Here is a 22753-nt window from a genome sequence, read left to right as displayed (position 1 = left end):
TTCAAAGTCTAAGAGATTTACCAATTATAAAAATTAGTTTGCAAGTTGTACAATGTTGCAAATTCTTTCTAGATAAATTGTTCTTTAATCATCTTTCGATCGTGATCGAGCTTCGAGGACGAATAGATAAATTAATGTGTAAAAGGATGCTTAAATCCCAAACTTTTATTAAAAAAGAAGGTTTATATAAACCACACATTAATCAGACATGTTTACTTTACCTTAACTTGACGGAAATGGGCGGTTTAATGCCAGGAGGCTGTTTTTTGTAGTCGAGTTATTAAAAATGTAGTTAGAACCTGGAATCCTTTGTGGATTCTCGAGTCGGATCTACATAAGCGGACAGTGTAGCCTTGTGGGTCATCTAGGCAATTTTCTAAGACATTTACAGTTTCGGGAGAGCTTATTCGGTGACAATTTCTCTCGTAACCGAAACTGTCTTCTTAAAAAGGTGTTAATAGTTTTAGTCTAAGAAATTCCTTTTAAATAGTCCTTTTTATCAAAGGATTAATTCTAACAGCTAGTTAAATGTTTATTAGATTTAAAAAAATCTTTTCTGATAGACTAATGGCTACTTTAAGTAGAAGGATCATCTCGGATTTCTCTTCCTTTCCACTCGTGATTTTCCTTTTCTTGCTATAAAAATGAGTAAAAGCGTAATGTATTATATCGAAATTAGAATGTTTATATTTAGTAAAAATTAATTTTGGAAAATTAAGTGAAATAATTTAATCTCGTGCGAGAATCTTTAAGCCGCTCTCGGTGCTCTTCTCGATACAGACGGCAGCATCTTAGCATCTTCTATTCGATATTCTCGACAGCTGCCGATGTAAATTGTAAGTTTAAATTGATAAATCGAATTTCTAAATTTTACTTTTATTCCATTTAGAATTTTCTTTCTGCTTATCCGAGCACCGAAGAAGAGGAAGAGAGAATGAGGAGGAGGACTTCGTACTAAATAATGGTTTGTAGACGAAGAATATGGGATTATCCAAGATTTTTCTGAAAAGTTTAGAAAGAAATGGAGGATTTTTTCACATAAAAAATCAAAAAATAAATTTTAATTCCAACGAGATTTTACAAGTATATCTTTAATTTAAAGACGATACTTTCTATTCGTAAAGTTGTCAGGATTTTAATTAAATAATTATAAATGAAGGGTTTTATTTTCTTCTCTGGTATTATTTATTATATTTTATGAGAAAATTAATTTTATGCGATTTAACTTAATTAATTTATTGAATATGTACATAAACTGTATGGAAATTCCTCGAATTAATACGTTCTGATCTCTTCTCTGGCATCTTTTAAGTGTACACGTACTGTACGTCTGGATGATGCTCGAGGACCATCTTGGATGTTCGTAAAAATGAATTAATAGAAAATAGCAAAAACCGGAGTAGTTACGATGACGTTTGAGCATCATCATCATCATTCGAGATACTGTGCGAAAGAAGCGCGAGAATAAAATGTGATTTTGATCTAATAAATTCGTATCGAAATAAAAATACTTTATTTACATAATTTACAATTTCCAGTTAATTACAATTTTAATTATTTATATTATAAAAAATTTAAATTATTATTTTGCAATTTAAAACCGTTTAAAATCTCGAAATGTTCATTTTTAGCTTTCTCCATTTCTGCATTTCAGTTTCCTAAGCGCTGATAATAAGGTCAAATCATACAATTGTTATCTTCGATGATAAATGCGCCTTTTATTCCCATCAAAACAGTATTTTTAATTATAAAATATACTTTGGAAGGACTTGTTTATAACGTGAATTTACCTTCTTCCATATTTTTATCATCGGATAAAATAGAATTTCCATCATCTCGTATTGAAAATATCCATGCCAATGATGATTGAACATTTCGATATTTTAAATAATGCTCTTAACTGAAGGACGATGAATGAATTGATATATTTCTTCCATATTTTTCGGTAGTTTTTAATTAAAAATACCTTTAAATCTTAATTCTCTTAAGTTTATTTAAGTAGAGCTTAAGAGAGAAGCGATTAATTCTTTCGATTAAACTCGAGTAAAAATGCTTTAAAAATATCGATGATTATAGAATGAGGAGGTAAATTTATCATCCAGAGTGGTTAATTTGTCAATAAGAAAGAGGTAAAGTAATTCATTTTAAGTAGATCTTTGGATTTTCCAACTTAGTGAAAGGATGCTTACAAAATTATAAATGACGATCCTTGCTAATAATTACGTGAAAATACTCTAAATGGGTCTTTATAATTCTAAATACTTTAAATGCTTAAATTACAAAGTTGTTTTTTTTCTTTTTTTTTAATTATCGAAAAACTCGCCGATCGTCTCCGTCTTTGGTTGCAGTAAAGATAAGTCGGGAAGAGAAGGAAGAGCGAGATGGAAATATCTTAAAAATCGATTTAATTATTAATATGCCATTGCTCGTTTTTAAGTGATGCATCTCCAGAATAATCTTCGGCGTTTTAGACTAAGGATTTCTCTAAAATCTAATAAGTCTAATATAAATTAATTTATAAATATTCAAAGAGTAAAATAATAAAATTTTTCTTTAATTCTATATAAAAAAAAAGTTTATATTAAATTTTACGAAATTATTTGTAAACAATTTGTAATAGAGAGAGAATCCTTGATGAAGGATACTCTCTCTCGAGGAATAGAAGAGATCTCTTTCTCAAGGATTTCTAGGAATAGAAGAAGAATATACAAATAGAAGAAGGCTCTTCCAGGGCCTTCTTCTATTTCTATATTCTATTCCCCGAGATAACCCCCAGTCTTTTCTACTTTTTCATCCGTATCCATCTTTTATTTAACTTTGAATTATTAAACAAACAATTTTCTATTCTTATTTTTATAACTTTTACACAAATAACGGTCAAAATTCGACTTAAGGATCATAAGTTAATTGCTAGGATGTTTCGTTGACTAGAAAAAAATACTTGAGAAGAGAGGAAGAAGGATGCTCTCGTACGAAGAAACACATAAAGCACTTTTTGAGAGTAAATGTGTGTTTTATTTCTCATAAACACGACAATAAGGATAAAGGTATAATTAACAATATTCTAGACCCTCTCACCGCAAGGAAACGGTGTTTTTATCTCTGGCTCGAGTCTGTTTCATCGAGACTAACTAATCTTAATAAAGGTAGGTTCTCGTCAATGCCATACGAAGGATCAAAGAAGACTTTTTAATCGTTATCTCCTAACTCGTTGCCCGAAAAATCCGTAATAATGCAATTAAATATTTTAAAAAAGTATTTAAAATTATACGGGTGGCCAAAAGCCGGTTAACCGCGACATACTTTTAAACCCGCGTGCTTTCTCAATACAAAATATACTTCGGCTAAGGGGCTTACGGGCCAACCGGTACACCAGAATCTCTTCACTGGAAAATGCTGTCTGGAAGACATCTTAGAAATCGCGGAGACAACATCGTTAAGACGTCGGAAAATTCCATCGACCCACGAACCGGAGCGTACGAATGCGGGGACACGAGAAGATTTCGTCAGCTGGCTCATTTTTTTCATTTCCAGGAATTTCTTTAATTCTTTCATTAATTGTTTTCTTCAATTTAAAAGTATTTTCATTTTTTAACAATAATATTTAATCGAGTATACTCGAGAGCATCTCATCCACGCGGAGGATCTCTTAAGAAGTTCGACGTTTCTTGCACGCGTTAAGAGACAATTAATAAATAAAATTTATTAATTCGAAAGTACAAAAATTATTTTAAAGAAAATTATAATTATGAAATAAAAAATATTTTTATTTAATAGAGCTTCTTTGCGTGGAAGATAAGCGAGGAGCGCGGTGCAGAACTGATGAATCCTACGGCCGCTACACGAATATACAACAGAAAATACAATATAACACATAAAATTGGTAAATAAAAGAATAAAACTTTTAAAAATGTAATAACTAACCAATTTTTACTGATTTTTCGTTGGATCTACAAAAAAAGTAAGTCAAGTTTTACCTACCGCCACGTTTGAAATAGTAACGCGTAGGAAGAGAAATAGGCCTATACATCAGACTCGAGATTAAATTTCTTATTAAATTTTTAAACTTATAAAGTAGACGAAATATCTGTTTACTATATATACTAACCTCGATTTAGCGCTATTGTTTGTTTCCTTCGGAAAAACTAACTAAATCGAGTGCGGTGCTAAAATGAAGCGCCGTAACCAGGGTGGCGCTACGTAGGGGCGCGTTATATCGAGCTTTTATTACGAAAATCTTATAGCGCAATGTTTATTTTATTAAAAAGTTTACGCATTTCCCCCGCCGTTTGATCGAAATTAGCGTCAAAAATTTCAATTATCTTAATTTTCTCTCGGATAATTTCAAACTTTTAAAGAATTTTTAAAATGAAATTCTTGTCGCTACATATTCGGGATTTCAAAAAATCAAGGCATTTAAGACTTTTTTTTTCTGGCTGCGGCAAAAGGAAAAGGAATTTAAATTGATTTTTACACTAACCAATCCGTAAACGGCGCCTTTCAAAGGTTCAAATTGTTAACGTTGTTTTTCTTTCTCCCTCTTTTCATTCACCGCGTCTTTCGCGTAGAGGTGATCGAATGGTCCAAAACCTTTAAAAATGTCTCGCGCGAATAGACAAACCTAAAAAGATCTTACCGTATATTTTTATATACAAATAACGTAAAAATAATCAATTTAATTAAGGAAAAGTAATTTAAGGATAACTCGATTATACCTTTTACCCGTCGCCATCTTGTAATTACTAGCGACACACGTATTACTTCAATAAAGAAATGCGTAAATATATACGTTTATAACTGTATTATTTTTACGTATAATCGCGAATAAATTGTTTTTAGTTTATATTTACAATTTTTCACAAATATTTTGTCATTTTTTATGCATTTTCTCGAATTAAAGTAGGAAAAGAATGCAAAATGTCGAATTTTAACTGTAAACGAGGAAGAAAAAGAAATCGGAGAACTTTATAGAAATTGGCTTTAAAAAGAAAAAAATTAATTTGAACTAATTTATATCTTCCATCATCGTACAGAAATGCAAAAGAGTCGAAGGAGAGCGCTTGTAACTCGAGCAGGTGGCTGCTCGACTTGCAAGCGCTTCCTTCGAAACTGTAATTCAAATTTAACTTCCGGATGGCAGTGTATAATAATATCAAAGTGCCGAATGCATAAAAATGAATTGAATGAAATTTTAACACGGGAAAAATGTTTCTGGCTGGTTTTGGAATGCCGAATGATTCGAAATAAACGAGCTTTGATGAATTAGTGACGAAGAGAGATACGAACAAGATGCTCGTTCTCCTCCACTTTCGATACGCTCGTATTTCTTTCCCCGACCGCATTCGAACTCCGTCATTGAGTTAGTATTTGCATATTTAACATCACCTAACGTTTCTTTCTTTTAATTGTAAAATAAACTCCGTCTTAGATTTTTATATAATTAAATGTTATAAATTCTCCCTAGATTTTACTCAAATTACAATTTACGTACATTTTAAAATATTGTAAATATATACAGTATTATTCGAAATTTTATATAAGAAACAGTCCAAAGTAGAGCGTAATACGAAGGTAGATGTTTGCACCAACCATTATTTATCGATATTTTTATATATAAATTGGCATTAATTCAATTTCATAATTATAATTAAGGATTTTTCTAATCGAGTTAATCGATAATTTATAAAATTTTACGTTTTTACGACATTTTTAACGAAATTAAACGTACTTTTCTTTTATCCACTCGTCGTGTTTCTTTTTTCCTTCCTAGAAAAATTGGCATCTTCGCCTCGTTATTCCAATTAACACTCGAGTCTGCAAAGTTAGATATTTAATTGAGTATCTAGACCATTAATTAAACTCGAGAGATAAAGATTTCTCTTTAATATTGTTGTCAGAAACGAAACTTCTAACAATACTAATTTAAACTTCGAAGTTTTCTCCTTTTGATCTTTCCCGATTTGCTCTTTCGTACGTTTGTAATAAAATCGTCCAGAAAGAATAAAGATACGAACGAACGAATCGTAAATATACAAAAAGTGCATTACATTTATTATAAAAAGGTTAAATTTAGGAGAAAATTAAGCTTTTAACACTCGCGAAATCAATGGAGCGATAAGGAATTTGTAATTACACCGGCTAAAGAAGGGCATCTTCAATTCTCGATAAAGTTATAAGGATTAAATTCCTTATCGATGTATTATTTAGAAATGAAACGGCGCATATTATAGAGACAAATTCTTCTCTTCGTTCGTTTAATTGCATTTTGTAATTGAAATTTCTAGGATTTCCATCGAACTAATTCTTGTTACACCTCGACGATTCTACCCTTTCGACGAGGAATTCTTGCCAAAGAATGGAATCGTTTCTATTATTTTCGACCACGAGCCGAAGATAAGAATGAGAATTATTTAAAGAACAGCTTAATGAAAAGATACCTTATAAGTGTTTAATTATGCGTTAAGTCACGAGATCATTAAGATGATGATGTTTAAATGACTGATTTAACTCGACACTTTTAATAAGTTTATTCCACGCGTTGTTTTTAAATCGATTTTTAATTAAATTTAGGGGAGACCGGGGCAAGTTCGTCAATCGCATTTTTTTAGAAACAAAATAAAAGGAGACTCTCTTTAGGGGTTAGGCAGTTGAGTTTTATTGGTGGCTTGTCGAATGGGGTGTTTGTATTTTTCTCTAACAAGCGCAGTTGAATTAACAAGTAAATTGTCATTTTTATTCAATTTCATGTAATATTTTGCTTCCATTTATATGGAATTGGCATGTTTTGTTATAATTCCATAATAACGAAAGTCGCTTTTCCTGTTAGAAGGATAAAACATTAACTTATTTACTTGACCAGATCGTGGCTTAGTACCTATTCTCGGGGTTCCGCTTAATGTTTCTAAATCGTCACTATTGGGGCATCTTCGGCAGCGTTGCCTATCTTAAACAATTTGCCGTTAAGCATATTTCATTTCTACTGTTTATTTGAGTTCACTAATTCATTTTACTTTATATTGCTTTTAACTTGCATTATAATGTTTTCATTTATTATCTGTTTCATTTTTTTCGTAATTAATTTTTTTTTACATTTTCTTTACTTAAATATGCCTTTGATCTCGTATTTCGTTGTTATAATATTAAATAGGTCTTTGGAAGAGTATTTCTTTGTTTTAATAGTGAATTCCAACGTATACATTGTTAATAACACAAATTTATATACCTCCCTGTCTTGTTCCATTACTGTCGGCAATCGCTATCTCTTTATAAAGTTGTTATTATTATAATTATTTTTATTTCCAAACTGATTTTAACCAGTTCTATGGTAAGGTTACAATCTGGTGGACAATAAACAACGCTTTTATTTCAGTCTACAGCAGTATTTATTACACAAAATTGAACTTATTCTTAACGTGCCGAAGTTGCCCCGGTCTCCCCTAAATATTTTCGGATTATTTCGGATGCAAAATAAATCTTCGAGTGTTGACGGCGGATTTAATTTAACCACATCCGAGAGGCGAAGAATTAAAAAAAGCTGCCGTATTTATTTTGCCATTTATTATAGGTTTTACAATACATCGACCCTTTGAGAATTCGCTATGTCGAGAGTTCACTTTATTTTAGTTAAAATGGACTCTCGATATAGCCAACGATTTTATTCGTCTTACTATTCTTATTGAAATAATGAATGGTGTAGCTTAGTGCTTTCAAAATTCGCTATATCGAGAGTCTACCGTAATTAGGTTAGACTACCCGATATAGCGAAGGATTCTGCTCGTCCTGTTATTCTTTACAACGAACGATGTCGCTCGGCCCGAGAATTCGCTATATCGCCAGTCCAATTACAGCGGTCGCCGAGCTCGGTTTACGACATTTTCCAGAAGATAATTGAGTGGTGAAAGCGGGGATCGACTTTATTTCTATTAAATATTTTATAAAAAATTTAAAATTATTTCTCATTATAAAATATAATTTATACTTAATATTTTTTTACTATCTAAAGCATACGTATTTATTTATTTATTTATTTTTGTTGTGAAAAGCTTAATTATTTCGAATTTTTAGAAGAAATTTTCCAGCTATTTGCACATTAATAAAGTATTTTTAATTTATAAACTTCAAGAAATCATTTAAAAATTATTTAATTAAATATAAATAAAATTAAAAATTTATTCAAATAAAATAACTTTTATATTTTAATTCAATTTTACCCTAAAATAATGTATTTATTGTAATACTTACAACCAAGTTCATCGTCGCAAATATAATTAATATTTAAAATACCTTAAAAATTTTATAATTCAATTTCATTTCAATATTTGAAACTTTTAAATATAGTTAAAAGTACAAATTTTATTTTCACTATGATAATTTTATTTTAAAACATAGTTAAATTGTAATTAGAACATTAGTGGTTCTTTGCGATATAAGTGAGATTAAATATTTCAAAAGCTTATCGATTATTGGTTAATTTGAGTATTAGTTTCGACGAGATTGGCCGAAATCGGCGAAAGAAGACGATCGTTAGACGTATCGCCTCGTCGACTCTCTTATTTTAGCCAATCGCCATTGAAACTGGTATTCAAACGAAACAATAAGTGATAAGCTTTTGAAATGTTTAACCTTATTAAAATCGCGAAGGACTACCGATGTTCGAAAAACAATCTTTATCGGTTTCTTTCTTAATTTTCTTAAGAACGTTGTCGTTTTTTTAATTTTATGATACATTCGTGACTAAAATTTATTTTACAATTTATATATTTTACGGAATAAAAATTTATTTTAAACGTAATTTTTTATTCCATATTCTAGAATTATAAAATAAGCTTGCTAAAAATCTTATCATTTGGAATATTAAGTTTAAAAGATTTTTGTAAATTTTAGGGCACTCTCCGAAAAGTTCCGGGGTTCTTTTCGTCCTAATTTATGCATTAATTTTCTGAAAAAGGAAATTAAAAATGAAGTTTCTAATATTATAGACGAATAAAAACTTATAAAAATGGATAAAGATTTATCTAGCAATTAGATAATAGCCATTTTTAGAGACCGTCGGTGAAACGATGCCATTATTTCGAGAACGACATCGAACGGTTGTAAATTTTCCCGAACTAACTGCCACATTTCGCGAACAGAGGAAGTCGTAAAGTATCGCAAAGGTACGTAGAACGACTCGTTAATATTCTATAAAGTACACGCCAATGAATATTTTAATTTGTTCATTTATAAACTATTCTGAATAATAATTTTAGTTAAATGTAAACAACAAAGTTTCGCTTATTTACCAGAAATGAGTACGGCGATCGGTATATCGCGTACAGTCGAGTCCGAAACAACCTCCCAACAACGGACACCCGTAAATGGCGGTCATTTTCTCGGGAGGTTTTTTTTTAAATTGCGAACGAAATAACTCCGAACAACTTTCCCGTCAGTGGCCGTTGTTCGCACGTTCGAATATATTCTTCCGTTACATTACACACGGGACATATTTCTATATATTTTTCTTATAACGATTTTCGTGGCTTTTAAAGGCATTTTTATATACTTATATTCGAAAAAATCGAATATACTTTCATACATTTCCAAGTTTTTATTCAATTTAAGAGAAACGTTTTACGTAAGCTTAAATTAATTTTAAAAAACGAAATAAAAATTAATACGCACCATTTATTTTCTATTTAGTCGAAGAAAACGTCATTGAGATTTTTTCGTATAAATTAATTAAAGTAATTAGGACGAAAACGCGTTAAAAAAGAAGGAAAAAAAGAAGGGCCGCGGCTGTAGAAGACATTCGAAACTCATTTAAATTAAAAATTCTATTTTTTTAGAATTTATAATTTTTTAAATTAAAATTTTTCTAAAAACAACCTCTTAAAATAATTCTTAATTACAAAAGCGGTTTGCTTATTACAATGGAAAAAGAAGCGTTGGATCGGCATCGACGAGAGCATCTCGAAATTAGTTCTTGGAGTTTAATTATAGGAAAATGTATTAAAAATTTGAATTCTTTTTATACGGATAAACTCTTAAATTAATGTTTAATAATAAAATTTAATATTTAATAATACGGAAGCTCCGCATCGGTGTGAGCGATTCGAGATGGAATATAAACAATTTTCTCTCGTCCCGAAATCACCTTTATGCAACTGTTAAAAACGCAGAAAATGTAAAAAACTTCCATTCGATAATTTTCAATTTTGGTAATAATAATAATATTTTTATCACGTTTAAACGTAAAACTGTTTAATTATAACTAAAAATAAATAGCGCCAAATAATCAAATTAATTAATGTTTAACAAATGTTAAAGATTATAAAGAAGAAAATTTTAATTACTCTTTAAATTTAAAATAATTATGAATTAAAATATCCGAATACAATTTTTTTCTAAATTAATAAGTAGTTTTTTACGTTGCGTAAATGGAGAAAAAAGTTTATTTAATTTAATTACATATTTTACTATTTATTTAAATAATAAAAAATAAATTACAGAAAAATACGAAATCAAATATATTTTAATAGGATTTTGTATAATTGGTTTTAATAAAATTAATTATTATTTCTAGAGTTAAAGAAACATTTTAAACAGAAAATAAATATCAAAATATTTTTTCTTGTAATTGTTTGAAATAAAAATAAAAAACGAATTATATTAATTTTAATACCGTATAAATATTAATTAAATATGAAAATTTCGAGTGAAAATTACATAAAACTAGTGTTTTTCGCCGCGAGAACTCTCCGTCGACGAAAATTTCATCAATTTCATTTGTAGAAATGGAAAAGACTTTTCCTCGATAAAGATTTGATTGTATTTTTTCGGGTTTTCTACGGAACAAAGAGGAAAATGTGGAGAAGGCGACGGCGGATTCGAAATGTGGGAAATCGGAAATGTGACATCTGTAGGAAGAAAAAAGAAACACGCGCGGATGATTGAACGGCCTTCCATCTAGAGTTGCTTCGGAAATAACATCCGAAGAGAAAGCTGTCTGATATCGGAGCATCGATTCGACAAACTGAACGTTTTTATATAATCTTTTCTCCCGACAGCAAAATCCATTGTGGATAGATACTTACTTTTATCTCGGCCATATATTATTCTCTACGGCTACATTCGCGTAACCTGTTTGTACGGTCAACGACGGCAAAAGCCTAAATTATTCGGGAAATATTTACTTCGCCTACCAGACGATAGATGGCGGTGAGTGTGCATTTTCGTAAACCTGTCCACCGAAGGTCGTATATTGAAAATGGAAGCGAAATTATTAATAATATTCCTGTTATTGACTCCGGGTTTGGTGTTTGTAGTTCCTTTTATCGCGGGAGTAACCAGAGCCGAATGAGATATCGGGTAAGAGATCAGATAATGCGCTTCCACATTTTTCTTTGTATTATCGTCTGATGAAATCCGTCGGGATTACCGGCTGTAGATGTAGATTATGCGACACCAGCCTGCAGAATTATCTCAAATGAGAATTTGATCGTCGTTTTTTCCATCTTTTCCTTCCTAGACGTGGTCGAGACCTTAATTTTCTTTCGACAGTAATTACGCACGGTTTGAAAATATGCCAGAAAAGAAATTGTACGTCGTTAGTAAGTTAAAATATTCGATGTAGCCTGCTCGAAAACACTCTAAAACGTTAAGTTCCTTGTATTTTAAATTAACTGCGTTGTGCCCGAGTGTGGACTGGGAGTTGCAAAAGTTGAAATTTCGATAAGTTTTACAATTTATCAATTTTTATTATTTCTATCGTCTATTTACTCGAATTAAATATATATTTATTTTTGTTAAAACAATTAAATTAATATCGTTTTTTGTGCGTTACATAGTTTTAATGGTATTGGAATTGGAATCAAAAATATTTTAAAATTTCAATAATTAAAGTTTTTAAAATTAAATAATACTTTTAACTAAACTAAACAATTCTAAAATTGATCTAAAACTCGATTAAATTATGGGTTAAAGTATACTTAGGTAACCCCAATGGCGGCGCTTCTGTTAGGTTACGTTAGATTATATTAACTATGTTTTTAGTAGACGTTTCCTTTTTTTCTTTTGTTCAATAACTACCGTGAATCGATAACTAGTGACGTTTAGCACACGGCGGCCTGCCGGCGGCTCCCCTCTGGAAGGTCAGCCGGGAACCCGAACGGTCGGAAGCGCGGCCACAGCGCCGCCATTGGGGTTACTTTGACCGAATTATGAATTTTAAAAAACTCAAATGGTCCCAATTATCATTACAGAAAAAGTAATTCACGAATGTATTAAAATATATTATAATTAAAACATTAATTAAAAAGAAAATTAGATTATAATTTATTAGCTAATTAAGATTGAATTTTTGCAATTAAATTACACCTTTTAAGTCTGCTATTTTTTTTTTTTTTTTCAAAAGTTTTAAAGATGGCTCGCTGGTTACGCGTGTTTGGCACCAAGTGGCGCCATCATCGGCGGTTATTCGGAATCGATATGTTATGGACAAAGTGATTAATCGGGCATTATTCGTAACGACCGGTCATTACGAATAATGACCAAAAAGGGCGGGCAGTGTAATAAATATCGATTAATTTATTAAATTGACCGGTCGTTACGAATACTGCTATCACCTAGTCGGGCAAAACGATAATAATAAGTTGAGAAACGATCATCCATACGCTAGCCAATCGGCACTCGGTTGCGCGTGCGTATCGTGTTTAGTACCGAATTAAAAATTTGATTTAAAAAACCTCCACTTATTTCATTTAGAAATATTTATTTTTTGTTAATCATTTCAAAGTATTTTAAAAAGAACACGTAATCTTTTAAAACTAAGTACTATTAACTATATTAAATGGCAAAATTTTACCTACGTGCACCATCTCGGCGGTGGTGGCGACTGTTTGCGCTCTCGACGGCTTTCTCCCGGAGGGGAGCCGCCGGCAGGCCGCCGATTGTTTAACGTTACTAGATATCGATACATACTAGTTATCGATACGTGCGTTCAAGAACTACCGTGAATAAATAACTAGTAACGTTAAACAATCGGCGGCCTGCCAACGGCTCCCCTCCGGAGGAATCCGTCGAGAGCACAAGCAGTCGCGACTGCCGCCAAATTCGGTACTAAACGCAATACGCACGCGCAACCGAGTGCCGATTGGCTAGCGCATGTCGTACGATCACTCCTCAACTTATTATCATCGTTTTGCCCGACTAGGTGATAGCGGTATTCGTAACGACCGGTCAATTTGATAAATTATTGAAATTTATTACAATGCTCGATTTTGTCGGTCATTATTCATAATGCCGTATTAATCACTTTGTCCGAAACAGATATACAATCTCTCATCAGTTAAAATTATGGAGTTTATATGATCTTACGAGATCTTACTTAAAAGTGTCTTAAGAGTTCAAGCAATGTATAAACATTAATTTAATATTAAATTTCAAAGAAGGGATTTTTTTATTTTTGTAAATATGTAAACTAAGATATAAATACGTTTTTCCATTTTTTCCTGTAAAAAAGTTTACTACGGTAAATGAAAATTGGAAAGAGTAGCGAGTAATCCGATATTGTCGTGAATTTTTAAAGAATCTATCGTGGAATTAAGGAAAGAATTTAGAAAAAATCGGAAGAAATGGAAATGTCAATCGATACAAAGTTACTCTCTCGACTATTGAAATATCGTATTTTCTGCGGTTACAAAGTGTATATATATGTATATATATATTGATATACGAATAAATAGCCTGTCGGTATTTTTAAACTTTGTCTAGACTTTATAATTTATCGTGCCCTACGTTATACATATACACGCGCTACAATCATATAGGGGGATCCAAATTAGAACCCCGTTAACACCCTCATAATTGATTAAATATTGCGGTTGGTTATCGAAAAGAACTCGGACGGAAGCCCATTTGAGACCCCATAATTTATCACACGCGTGAGTAGAATATTATTTTTCATTCTTCAACCGTGGTAGCCAACCCCATTTAGGGTCAGACCAGCCTATAGTAGCGGCAAGCTAGTGTAGAACTACCGTGTACTCGGTACCCGAAGTTAATTAGAAATAATTTAATATTTTTAAATTTTTATCGTTTTATATAAACACGGATCTAAGAGCGATTTTTTAATTATAATAATTATTTTTTAAATAAGTTACTTATTTGTTTCTGTGTACGAAGTAAAATACTCGGAAGAACCTTTCTTTACGAAACAGGGAGTTGTCAGGGGGTATTACGGTATTCGAACTAACGAAAACCAAGAAAATCTATAGAATTCTTCCAACAAAAAGAGAAGGCAAACTAGTTTCGGATTCGAAAAAGTTTTTATTCTTAACTAAATTTACAGTAAATCTGATTCTTAGCTCTTCTGCTTAAGCTTCGTCAAAGTATTTTATCCTTCTCCGCCATTTGTCTACTAGATAAATTTCGTAAAATATTAATAAACCGGAATAAATAACGAGATCGATGCCAAGAAAAAGAAATATACGAATCTAATTTAAGAAATTTTATCGCGTAAATTAATCGAGAAGATAAACAATTTCCACTCGAAATCATTCTAAATTATACACTTTTTAACGAATAGGGTGGCTCGAAAGGCGGATTTTAAGGCCTACGGCCGCTCTTACAATACATCTCGTCACCCGAATTCTGCGCCACCGCATTCGACCAATCTTCAAATATACTCAATTTAGTTATTTACGCAAATCAGATTAAGTTATTGTTTTTATCGTTTGCCAGAGAAATTTTCCAAAATTTACAAACGTACTTCGGGAGCGTCGGCTCGTCTCGAGTGGCTCGATAGAAAATATAACTTTTATTATTATTTTGTCATAGCCAATAACTAAACCTTCCGCTTTATCGAGTGATCGAGCGGGACCTCCCGTTTCGTGTACGAGACGAAGATAAACGCCCACAACTTCTTTCGCCCGACACGCAAGAGTCGACTTTTAAAAATTGTAATTTTATTAAATAATATACGTAATTTAACTCTTACGCGCACATCTTAGCTCATAAATATTGTCATTTTTACTCCTTTAACAATTGCCAATTAATGTAATTCGGGGAGAAGATTCGGACAGATCGTAATTATATTTAGTTCTAACATTCGTTCCGAGTTTATTTTAATACAAAACTTTAATAATAATTACCTTAGGGACGGCATTCTCTTATAAAATTCACTGGCGGGGTTTGGAATTATTTATTTGATATTTATAATAATGAAATTATCGCGTAACTTACATTAACGACGACGAGACGTAATTAAATTAATTGTTTTAAGCGCCGCTCGATGCGCGCGGAACGATATTTTATCGGCAAAAAAGGACATTCTCCACTCGAACACGATCAAAATTACTTTAAACGGAGGCGAAAAGAATGTCAGTAAACGTTTAAAATTTTATCTCGACGTCAATTATCGGCGCGGTTACAAAGCGAGATTTTTCCCAAAGTTCGCTAACGAATCTTCTACTTAAATTAATTATATTATCACGGCCGACGTTTAGATTATTTCTGTTCTTTAAACCCACGCGACGCAAACAGCCGTTTATCGTCTTTATCGCCGTTCGTAAAACACTATTCTGGCGTAGCGAGTAACGTACCGTACGTTCTCGACCGTCGCTGCCGTATTTAGACATTTACGGATTCGAGTAACGCCAGGTGGCTCGAAAGTCAGTTAACCTCGGTAAAAACGGACGCTCTTTCGGTCAAATAATTAATTATAGTTTTTGGCGCACAAACTCGGTTAAGATTGGCTACGCGAGTCCGTCCGGAACGTACAAAAATAAAACAAACTTAACCGACTCTTAGGCCACCCCGCGTACTTTACATCGCTTCCGACCCCCGCATAATTTTAAAATGGATTTTAATATTTAAAATCGTACAAAACAAGCCACCGGCGGTATTTATTATCGAAAACGAAGACGACGCTTAACGGGAAACCAAAAGCGGACGAAATCCGTTAATCTGGCGATTTTTATTTCGAAACGATCAAATTTAAAACCATTACGTTATAGTTTTTAAGTCTAAAGAATTTTCGCCGAAACAAATGGAGAATTTGTTTATACTACGTACATTACGCTATAATGGGCAGCGACAAACTTCAAATCTTTATCTGTATACACTTATACTTTTACGCGATAATAAACCGAAATTGCGTAGCCGATAAAAAGGATGGAGTTTTTTGATCTAAAACTGTAAACGAATGCGAGATTTCCTCCAAAAACGAGCAAAACTTACACTTTAAATGAAAATATCTTTTTTGATAAAATATAATTAAGTTTGCGGTAATAAAATTGGACTCGGGAGTCGTAGTAGCGCGCCATTAAATGTTACTTTAAGACGACAAAAGTTAAAACCGAGACGATTTCTGTGGCGCGATTTAAAAAGTTTCCTACATTTTAAGAAATTAAAATCATTCAATAACTTATCAACTGGCAAAATATAAATATAAATCCCCTATTAAATCACTTAAAGTTTAACTTAATGGAATTTTACTTAAGACCGCCATTAAACTCGGTTAGAGCTTCGATAAGTTTCGTCCGTCGAGTTTCAAATTTAAAGATGTTTGCGCCAAGAAAATTTGAAAAATCTTTCGCTTAAATTCGAGTTTAATATTATTTTTCTCTCGTTTAAATGTCATATTTTGAAACTTTTGAAAAGGACGATCTTCCGGATAAAACCACGCGAGATCTAATCGAGAATTTTCCTCCATTAATATTTACAATTCTTCCCAAAAGATATGGAAAATAATAATAAAATGTCTTAATTTATATAAAAATTCGTTTTTAAAATTAAGTTTTGGGCTACGAAAATGGAATTTCGGGAATTCGAATCAATTATTTCGACCAGCAACGACAATAAATTCGTTTAAAAATAACTTTTTACAATATTATTATATTATATTATATTAAATATTAAAGGCTATAAAACTAATTTATCGTAGAAAAATATTCGTTTCCGCTTTAACGTTCTCCGTAACGATTTATAAATTCGATATACAAATGGTAAATCCGTTTAATTTCGAAATTCGTATCGTAGATTTTCTCCGCCGAAAGTAGAATTAGTTTCTTTTCTTTCGTCGGCACAAATCTGTTTAATTAATTAATCGAATGGCATTTTTGTAAGAATCGGACGGAGCAAAACGTAGGATTAACGGCGGCCGACCACCGTACTCGGTCTAGCTCTTTAGTGTCTTTTATCGCTAAATCCACGTTATTTTTTAATTTTTAAAAGACGTTTACACTCGCATCTATCTATTTAGATTAGGCCGGGAGAAGGAAATTAAGACAACTCGCGCGTTTTTCTGGCTAACGAAACCAACGACCCCCTTTTAGAAAGATAAACGGATGGGCCAACGAGTTTGCGCGGGTAAAATTCTACAAACTGCATACATTTTATCGGTAAACGATCCTGCCATTAAATCGTACGCGTACGTAAACGAAATTCGGATAGTGTTAGAGTCTACCGGTGGCGACGCGGCGTCGGACGATGCTAGATTCTAACGCGAAAATCTTATCGCGCATTCTCTCCACCCGAAGAACACGCGATGGCGTTCGATCTAGTTTTTCGTCTTGGCTACGAAATAATATTATCTAGAAATTCGATTATAAGATTGTTTTACCAAACGAATTTAATAAGCCACGTCGAAATCGTCTACTCGGTGTTTACCGCTGCGCTTAAATCGGATACAATTAACGGACTACAAATTCGGTACCCAATGCTCTCCACCGTAGCGGAGAGTGATTTTAATGCTCTAGCGACTATCGCGTCTTTTCCCGTAGAATTACTCGCTCGTATTATACACGCGTATACACTCTTCTCGATAACAAAGTCGTTTAAATCCGACCGATGTTTAATAGGGAATGATAGAACGTCGTCGTCGCGCTTTATACTTTACCAAGCGCGGATTTAAATAATATTTACGGAATAGAAGAAAGTTCTTTCGTCGAAACGAGTCCGAGATCTGGAACTTGTTCGAATTTTCATCCGTGTTCTATTTTTTCCTTGGATAAATTGAAATAAAGCGTAGATCGAAGCTTAAACAGCATTCGTTTTGTTACCCGTGGGGGGGGGCTCGTAAGTCGGTTAATCGACATCTTATTTACTTTACTCGTCGGGACAAACTCGGAAGAGCTAAAAGTCGTTATTGTCGACCAACCGGCTTCGGAACAGACTATTAATATTCTTAATTTCCTTCCCGATTTATCGGGCAGAATTACGATCGGATTCGATTTAAAAACGTTTATTGATCTTATTTATTAATACGAGATAGTTTAATTTAATTGTTCTTACGAAATTTTAGTGGCTTAACGCGAAAAATTGAAATATTTAATACCGTGTTTTAAATAAAAACGCGGAGAAAAAGTGAAGAATTAATGGGTTACGATCGGGGCCGGATTAACCCACTTTGGGGCCTAAGACATTTTTTCCTACCGGGCCCCCTCCCTCTCCCACAAGAAATAATGCGCACAAAAAATATAAAACAAAACTAAATACAGTAATACCTCTACGTACGAAATTTTCGGTATACGACACGAAATTCGAACATATTTTTGCTCCGCGGTACGAACGATAGCTCACCGTACCACGTTACGTTAGTTCGCAGCGCCACCGTCACGATCGCGTGTTCTTTCTGATTGCGACTGTGACCGATTTTATTGAAAAGAAACGTCCCGAAAAGGTTCACGCCGGCCGCATTGCCGCTCAGTTTAATGACATTTGCCCGAGTCATTTTAGAAACATTTTAAAAAGTAGGCAAAGCCAAACCTCTTTGGATAGATATTTTACCGAGCGACCTCCATCCAGTGAAGGAGAGAAAGCGAAAAAAGGTGAATAAAAAATGAAGAGAGGAATGAAAAGGAAACGATTGGAAGACATGAAATTTGACCCCAGACCATCTGGCAGTTCAATCTCTGATTATACAAACTTAGTTATTAATTTGGCAATGAACATGCAAAGTGGTCGTGCAATACCGATATTACAATTAAGGCAACCAGCAAACATGAGGGCTTTAGACAATGTCCGAAATGTTTTTAAAAGCTTTACATGTAACTGAAGCAAGTAGGGTGTACATAGAACATTTGGAAAAAGAGACCCGATTACAACGAAAACGTGCAGTTTGGAAGAAGGAACATTTGTTGCGTTTGACATCTTCAAACTTTGGAAAAGTTTGTAAATTAAAATCAGCAGACAGACTAAAATTGTGTGACTCGTTACTGTCAAGTAGGCCAATAAAAAGTAAGGCAATTTCTCACGGCTTAAGGTATGAAAAAGAAGCAATTGAAGCATATTCTTTTGAAAATACTCCTGTGAAAGAATGTGGCATGTTTCTTCATTCAAAATACCCATTCTTAGCTGCAAGTCCAGATGGGCTAGTGGATGATGATAAAATATTAGAAGTTAAATGTCCTTACTCCAGTTTTAAACTTCCTGTGAATGTGCAAAATGTACCATATTTGGAATGTACTGATGACAAAATTACTTTAAAACGGAATCATGATTATTTTTATCAAATCCAAGGTCAATTAGCAGTGACAAATAGACAAGTTGCTCACCTGTTTGTTTACACAAAAAGTGACTTCAAAGTTTTTATCATTCCAAGAGATGATAAATTTATTGCAGACATGACTGAAACACTAATTATGTTTTTCCATGAGCATTTTAAGCCGGCTCTTTTAAAAAAGATGTTCTATAAACATTAAGTTTATAAAATAATTGAGCTAATTGTTATTTTTATTTTACAATTTGAGTTTATGTAAAATTTTTCTAGATGGTAAATTTTTTAAATAATAAAAAGAGATTTTGTTTTAAAGATTAAAATTTTTTATTTGCTTACAAATTTACAAACATTTATTCAACTATAGTACAAATTTTAAAACCACTATATTACTTTGAATTGAAGTTCCATAATGAAGACCTTACTGTGTATGCTAGTATACATTCTTAATCTTAGAATTTATAAGCAGACAAAAATTTAAAAATACTATAAATGGAAAACTTAAATTAGGCTAGGGTCTAGAATGAAAAAAACATTATATACAGAATTAATAAGAGCTAGACTAACAGTGAAACAAATTAAGCATCTCTGCCAACAATGCTTGGTCTAAAATTGCATAACATAAAACATATAAATATAATTTCACTGCCAAGTTTGGTTACTGTCGGATGCACGTGTTGCCTCAAAATCTTATATGTACGAGCCATTCCTATAATACGTTCAATATGTATTCTTTTACTAGATATTTTTCTGTCTCGAGATAACAAACTGCTGCTCGGCTGTGCTTTTCCTCTCGTAAAAGTGGGTGTATTTACCACAACATCTTTAGTAATTAGCAAGTCCTGAATGTTAAAACCTCTATCAGCCATTACACAGTCTTTTGCCTCTGTTATTTTACACAGTGAAGACCTTTCTGCAATCTGTCGATCACTTGCAGAACCACCATAGGCTTCTGAAACAAAACTTACTAGACCACCTGGTGCGCAACCTACAACTGCTTTTAATGTGTTGTCATTTTTATATGACGACCACGTAGCCTGCTGTGCAACAGGATTTTTTGGTTTGCTTATTTTGCATTCTAGAGAATCAATGATAACTCTAGTATTCGGAAATTTCATTTTAAAATCTCTAGGCATGTATGTATCAACAAGAGATCTTTCACTCCATATATCCAACTCTCGCCATTGTAAATACATGAAATTGATCCAAGTAACGAAAACGTTTCGTACTGTTTCTTCGGATACACTAAACATCCTACTCAACTCAAAATTTGCTGTATTCAATCTTAATTTTATTAAAGTCAAGAACAACTGGTTTGGCACTGCAAGTGTTACAACCTGAAACTTGTAATATTTTAAGCCGTATGCTGCTGGTCCCAAACTTTGTAGTACAAAATTGAAAGAATTGTAGTTCTCTAACCCAGTATAGTAACGTATAGCATTGTTGTCAAACTCAAATCTTTCAACTGACATTGGGACTTCAAAAGTATGGGTCTGTGTAGTTACACAGACCATAGTGCTTGCCACATTATTTTCAATAAGACAAGTAGCCTTTTCCTCCTCCTCATCTATTATTACTTCTCCTCCTATTTCTAATGTACCAGTATCCATTATATAGCATGCATCACGATTATCTCGAACTTCGCGTTCACGGTTTTCTCTTCTTGCTCGTCTGCTCGCAACCGAAGGTGCCTGTTTTTTAGACCAAAGAAATACATTTGGTACAGCATCAGCCTTCAGTTGTCTCTTTGCTGGGATGTTTCCTAATAAAGTAAAATAAATCTATTTATTTTTCATTTAGCATAAAGAATTAACAATTAAATCCATGATACTATATATATTTTTTATCCTTTGTTAACTTAGCATTAATGCTATGTAAGTGCTCAAAACTAGCCTCTACTGTTAGGGCTTATCACGCCTAGATATTAAAACTAAACAGAGACTTTTGATGTAAACATCAAGTATTTTTCAAGCGAGGTGTTTGAAGCTTCTTAATTGCTAATAGCTTGAAAAAAATATTGTACAGTTATTATAATTCTTTAAATAATGTGCTTACCAAAGATATTAATCTCCTTATACTGATCAGGTGTGAAGTGATTTTTACGCACGAGACTGGACGAAGTTGGTTTCCAATTTGCTCTTTTAACGGCGTGAATCCATTTCTTTCGCAATGCTGGATTTTTTGGAAACTTGTGACCACCACTATTAGAACAATGTGGTACACGGCACCACGTACTTGGCATTTTTGAAACTTAAAATATTTATTAGATTTTCGTTTAAAGAAAAAACAAATGGTACTTTACAACCGACAACGTATCGCTCAGTCTGTTTACGACCTCATCGATACTAGCGCCGCGTGCGGAGTAGATTTCACTTTTTTCCCCTATTACAAATTAATCTCGAAAAACGTTCGTTTTATAAAGAATTATTGGTAAAATGGCTTAAATACGAATTAATTTATGTAAAAATTAAGTTTTCCAGCTAAAATTCTTAAAATACAAATGGAAATATTGTAAATACGACGATTATCGAGAAAATCTTTAATCGTATCTTTAGTGGAAACGTGAGAATTTTCGGAAGGATCGGACCCACAACCGCTCCTTCTAAAAATTCTCACGCGCCGGAGGAGCCGCGATAGGATGGAACCGTTCGGTTGGCTGGCGACGCCAGCTAAGAAAACGCTAACAAAATTTGCTACGGAAGTAAAAAATATATCTCGGCAGCCGCGGCGGGACAAAATTACGTAGTAAAAGCTGCGGGAGAGTAGGAGCCGCGGTAAGATAAAACGAGTATCTTTAGTAGGAGCCGTATTACGAGAAAAACATTTGGGCAGAAACTGCGACGGAACCTCCGCGGTACGAGTTCCATGTAAGATTAACATTTTATTTGGAACCGCGGCGTAATGCCAATATTTCGGTAGACGATGCGCTAGATTCGAATGTTCGATATTTCTACGTCGAAAGTAGCGCAAAAGTAATTCCCGCGCGATTCGTAAGCCATTTGATTCGAAACTGATAAGGTTTTACTATTAATTATACGTAGAAACATAAATTTATACGCGGACAAAAGTGTACGCGTGCGAAGAACTCGCAAACTACGTAAGAAAATAGAAAAGCGTACTTTTCAAAAGTTACCGTACGCTTAATAATTAAATTAGACGATGTTTTACAGATTATTAAATTAATTTTCGTCGGAATTTCTTACAGTTTGATCGCATTCGTTTCTTTAAATCGCCGACGTCTACCGTAACTTCGAGGATGGCAGCGTAAAGATTACGATG

General features: G+C 33.0%; 1 protein-coding gene across 1 annotated transcript; it reads right to left on the bottom strand.

The window, feature by feature from the left end:
- Positions 1-576: 576 nt before the first annotated feature.
- LOC136974167 (uncharacterized) lies at positions 577-21716 on the bottom strand. Its single transcript, XM_067268970.1, has 3 exons — positions 21530-21716; positions 20290-21236; positions 577-636 (listed from the first exon to the last, which is right to left on the bottom strand). The coding sequence occupies exons 1-3, from the start codon at positions 21714-21716 to the stop codon at positions 577-579; spliced, it is 1194 nt and encodes a 397-aa protein (XP_067125071.1).
- Positions 21717-22753: the final 1037 nt, after the last annotated feature.

Source organism: Centruroides vittatus, unplaced genomic scaffold, assembly GCF_030686945.1.
Source record: "Centruroides vittatus isolate TY-2023 unplaced genomic scaffold, ASM3068694v2 contig_345, whole genome shotgun sequence".
Lineage (NCBI taxonomy): Eukaryota > Metazoa > Arthropoda > Arachnida > Scorpiones > Buthidae > Centruroides > Centruroides vittatus.
The sequence above is the reverse complement of the archived record's forward strand: the minus strand, read 5'-3'. Positions and strand labels throughout refer to the sequence as shown.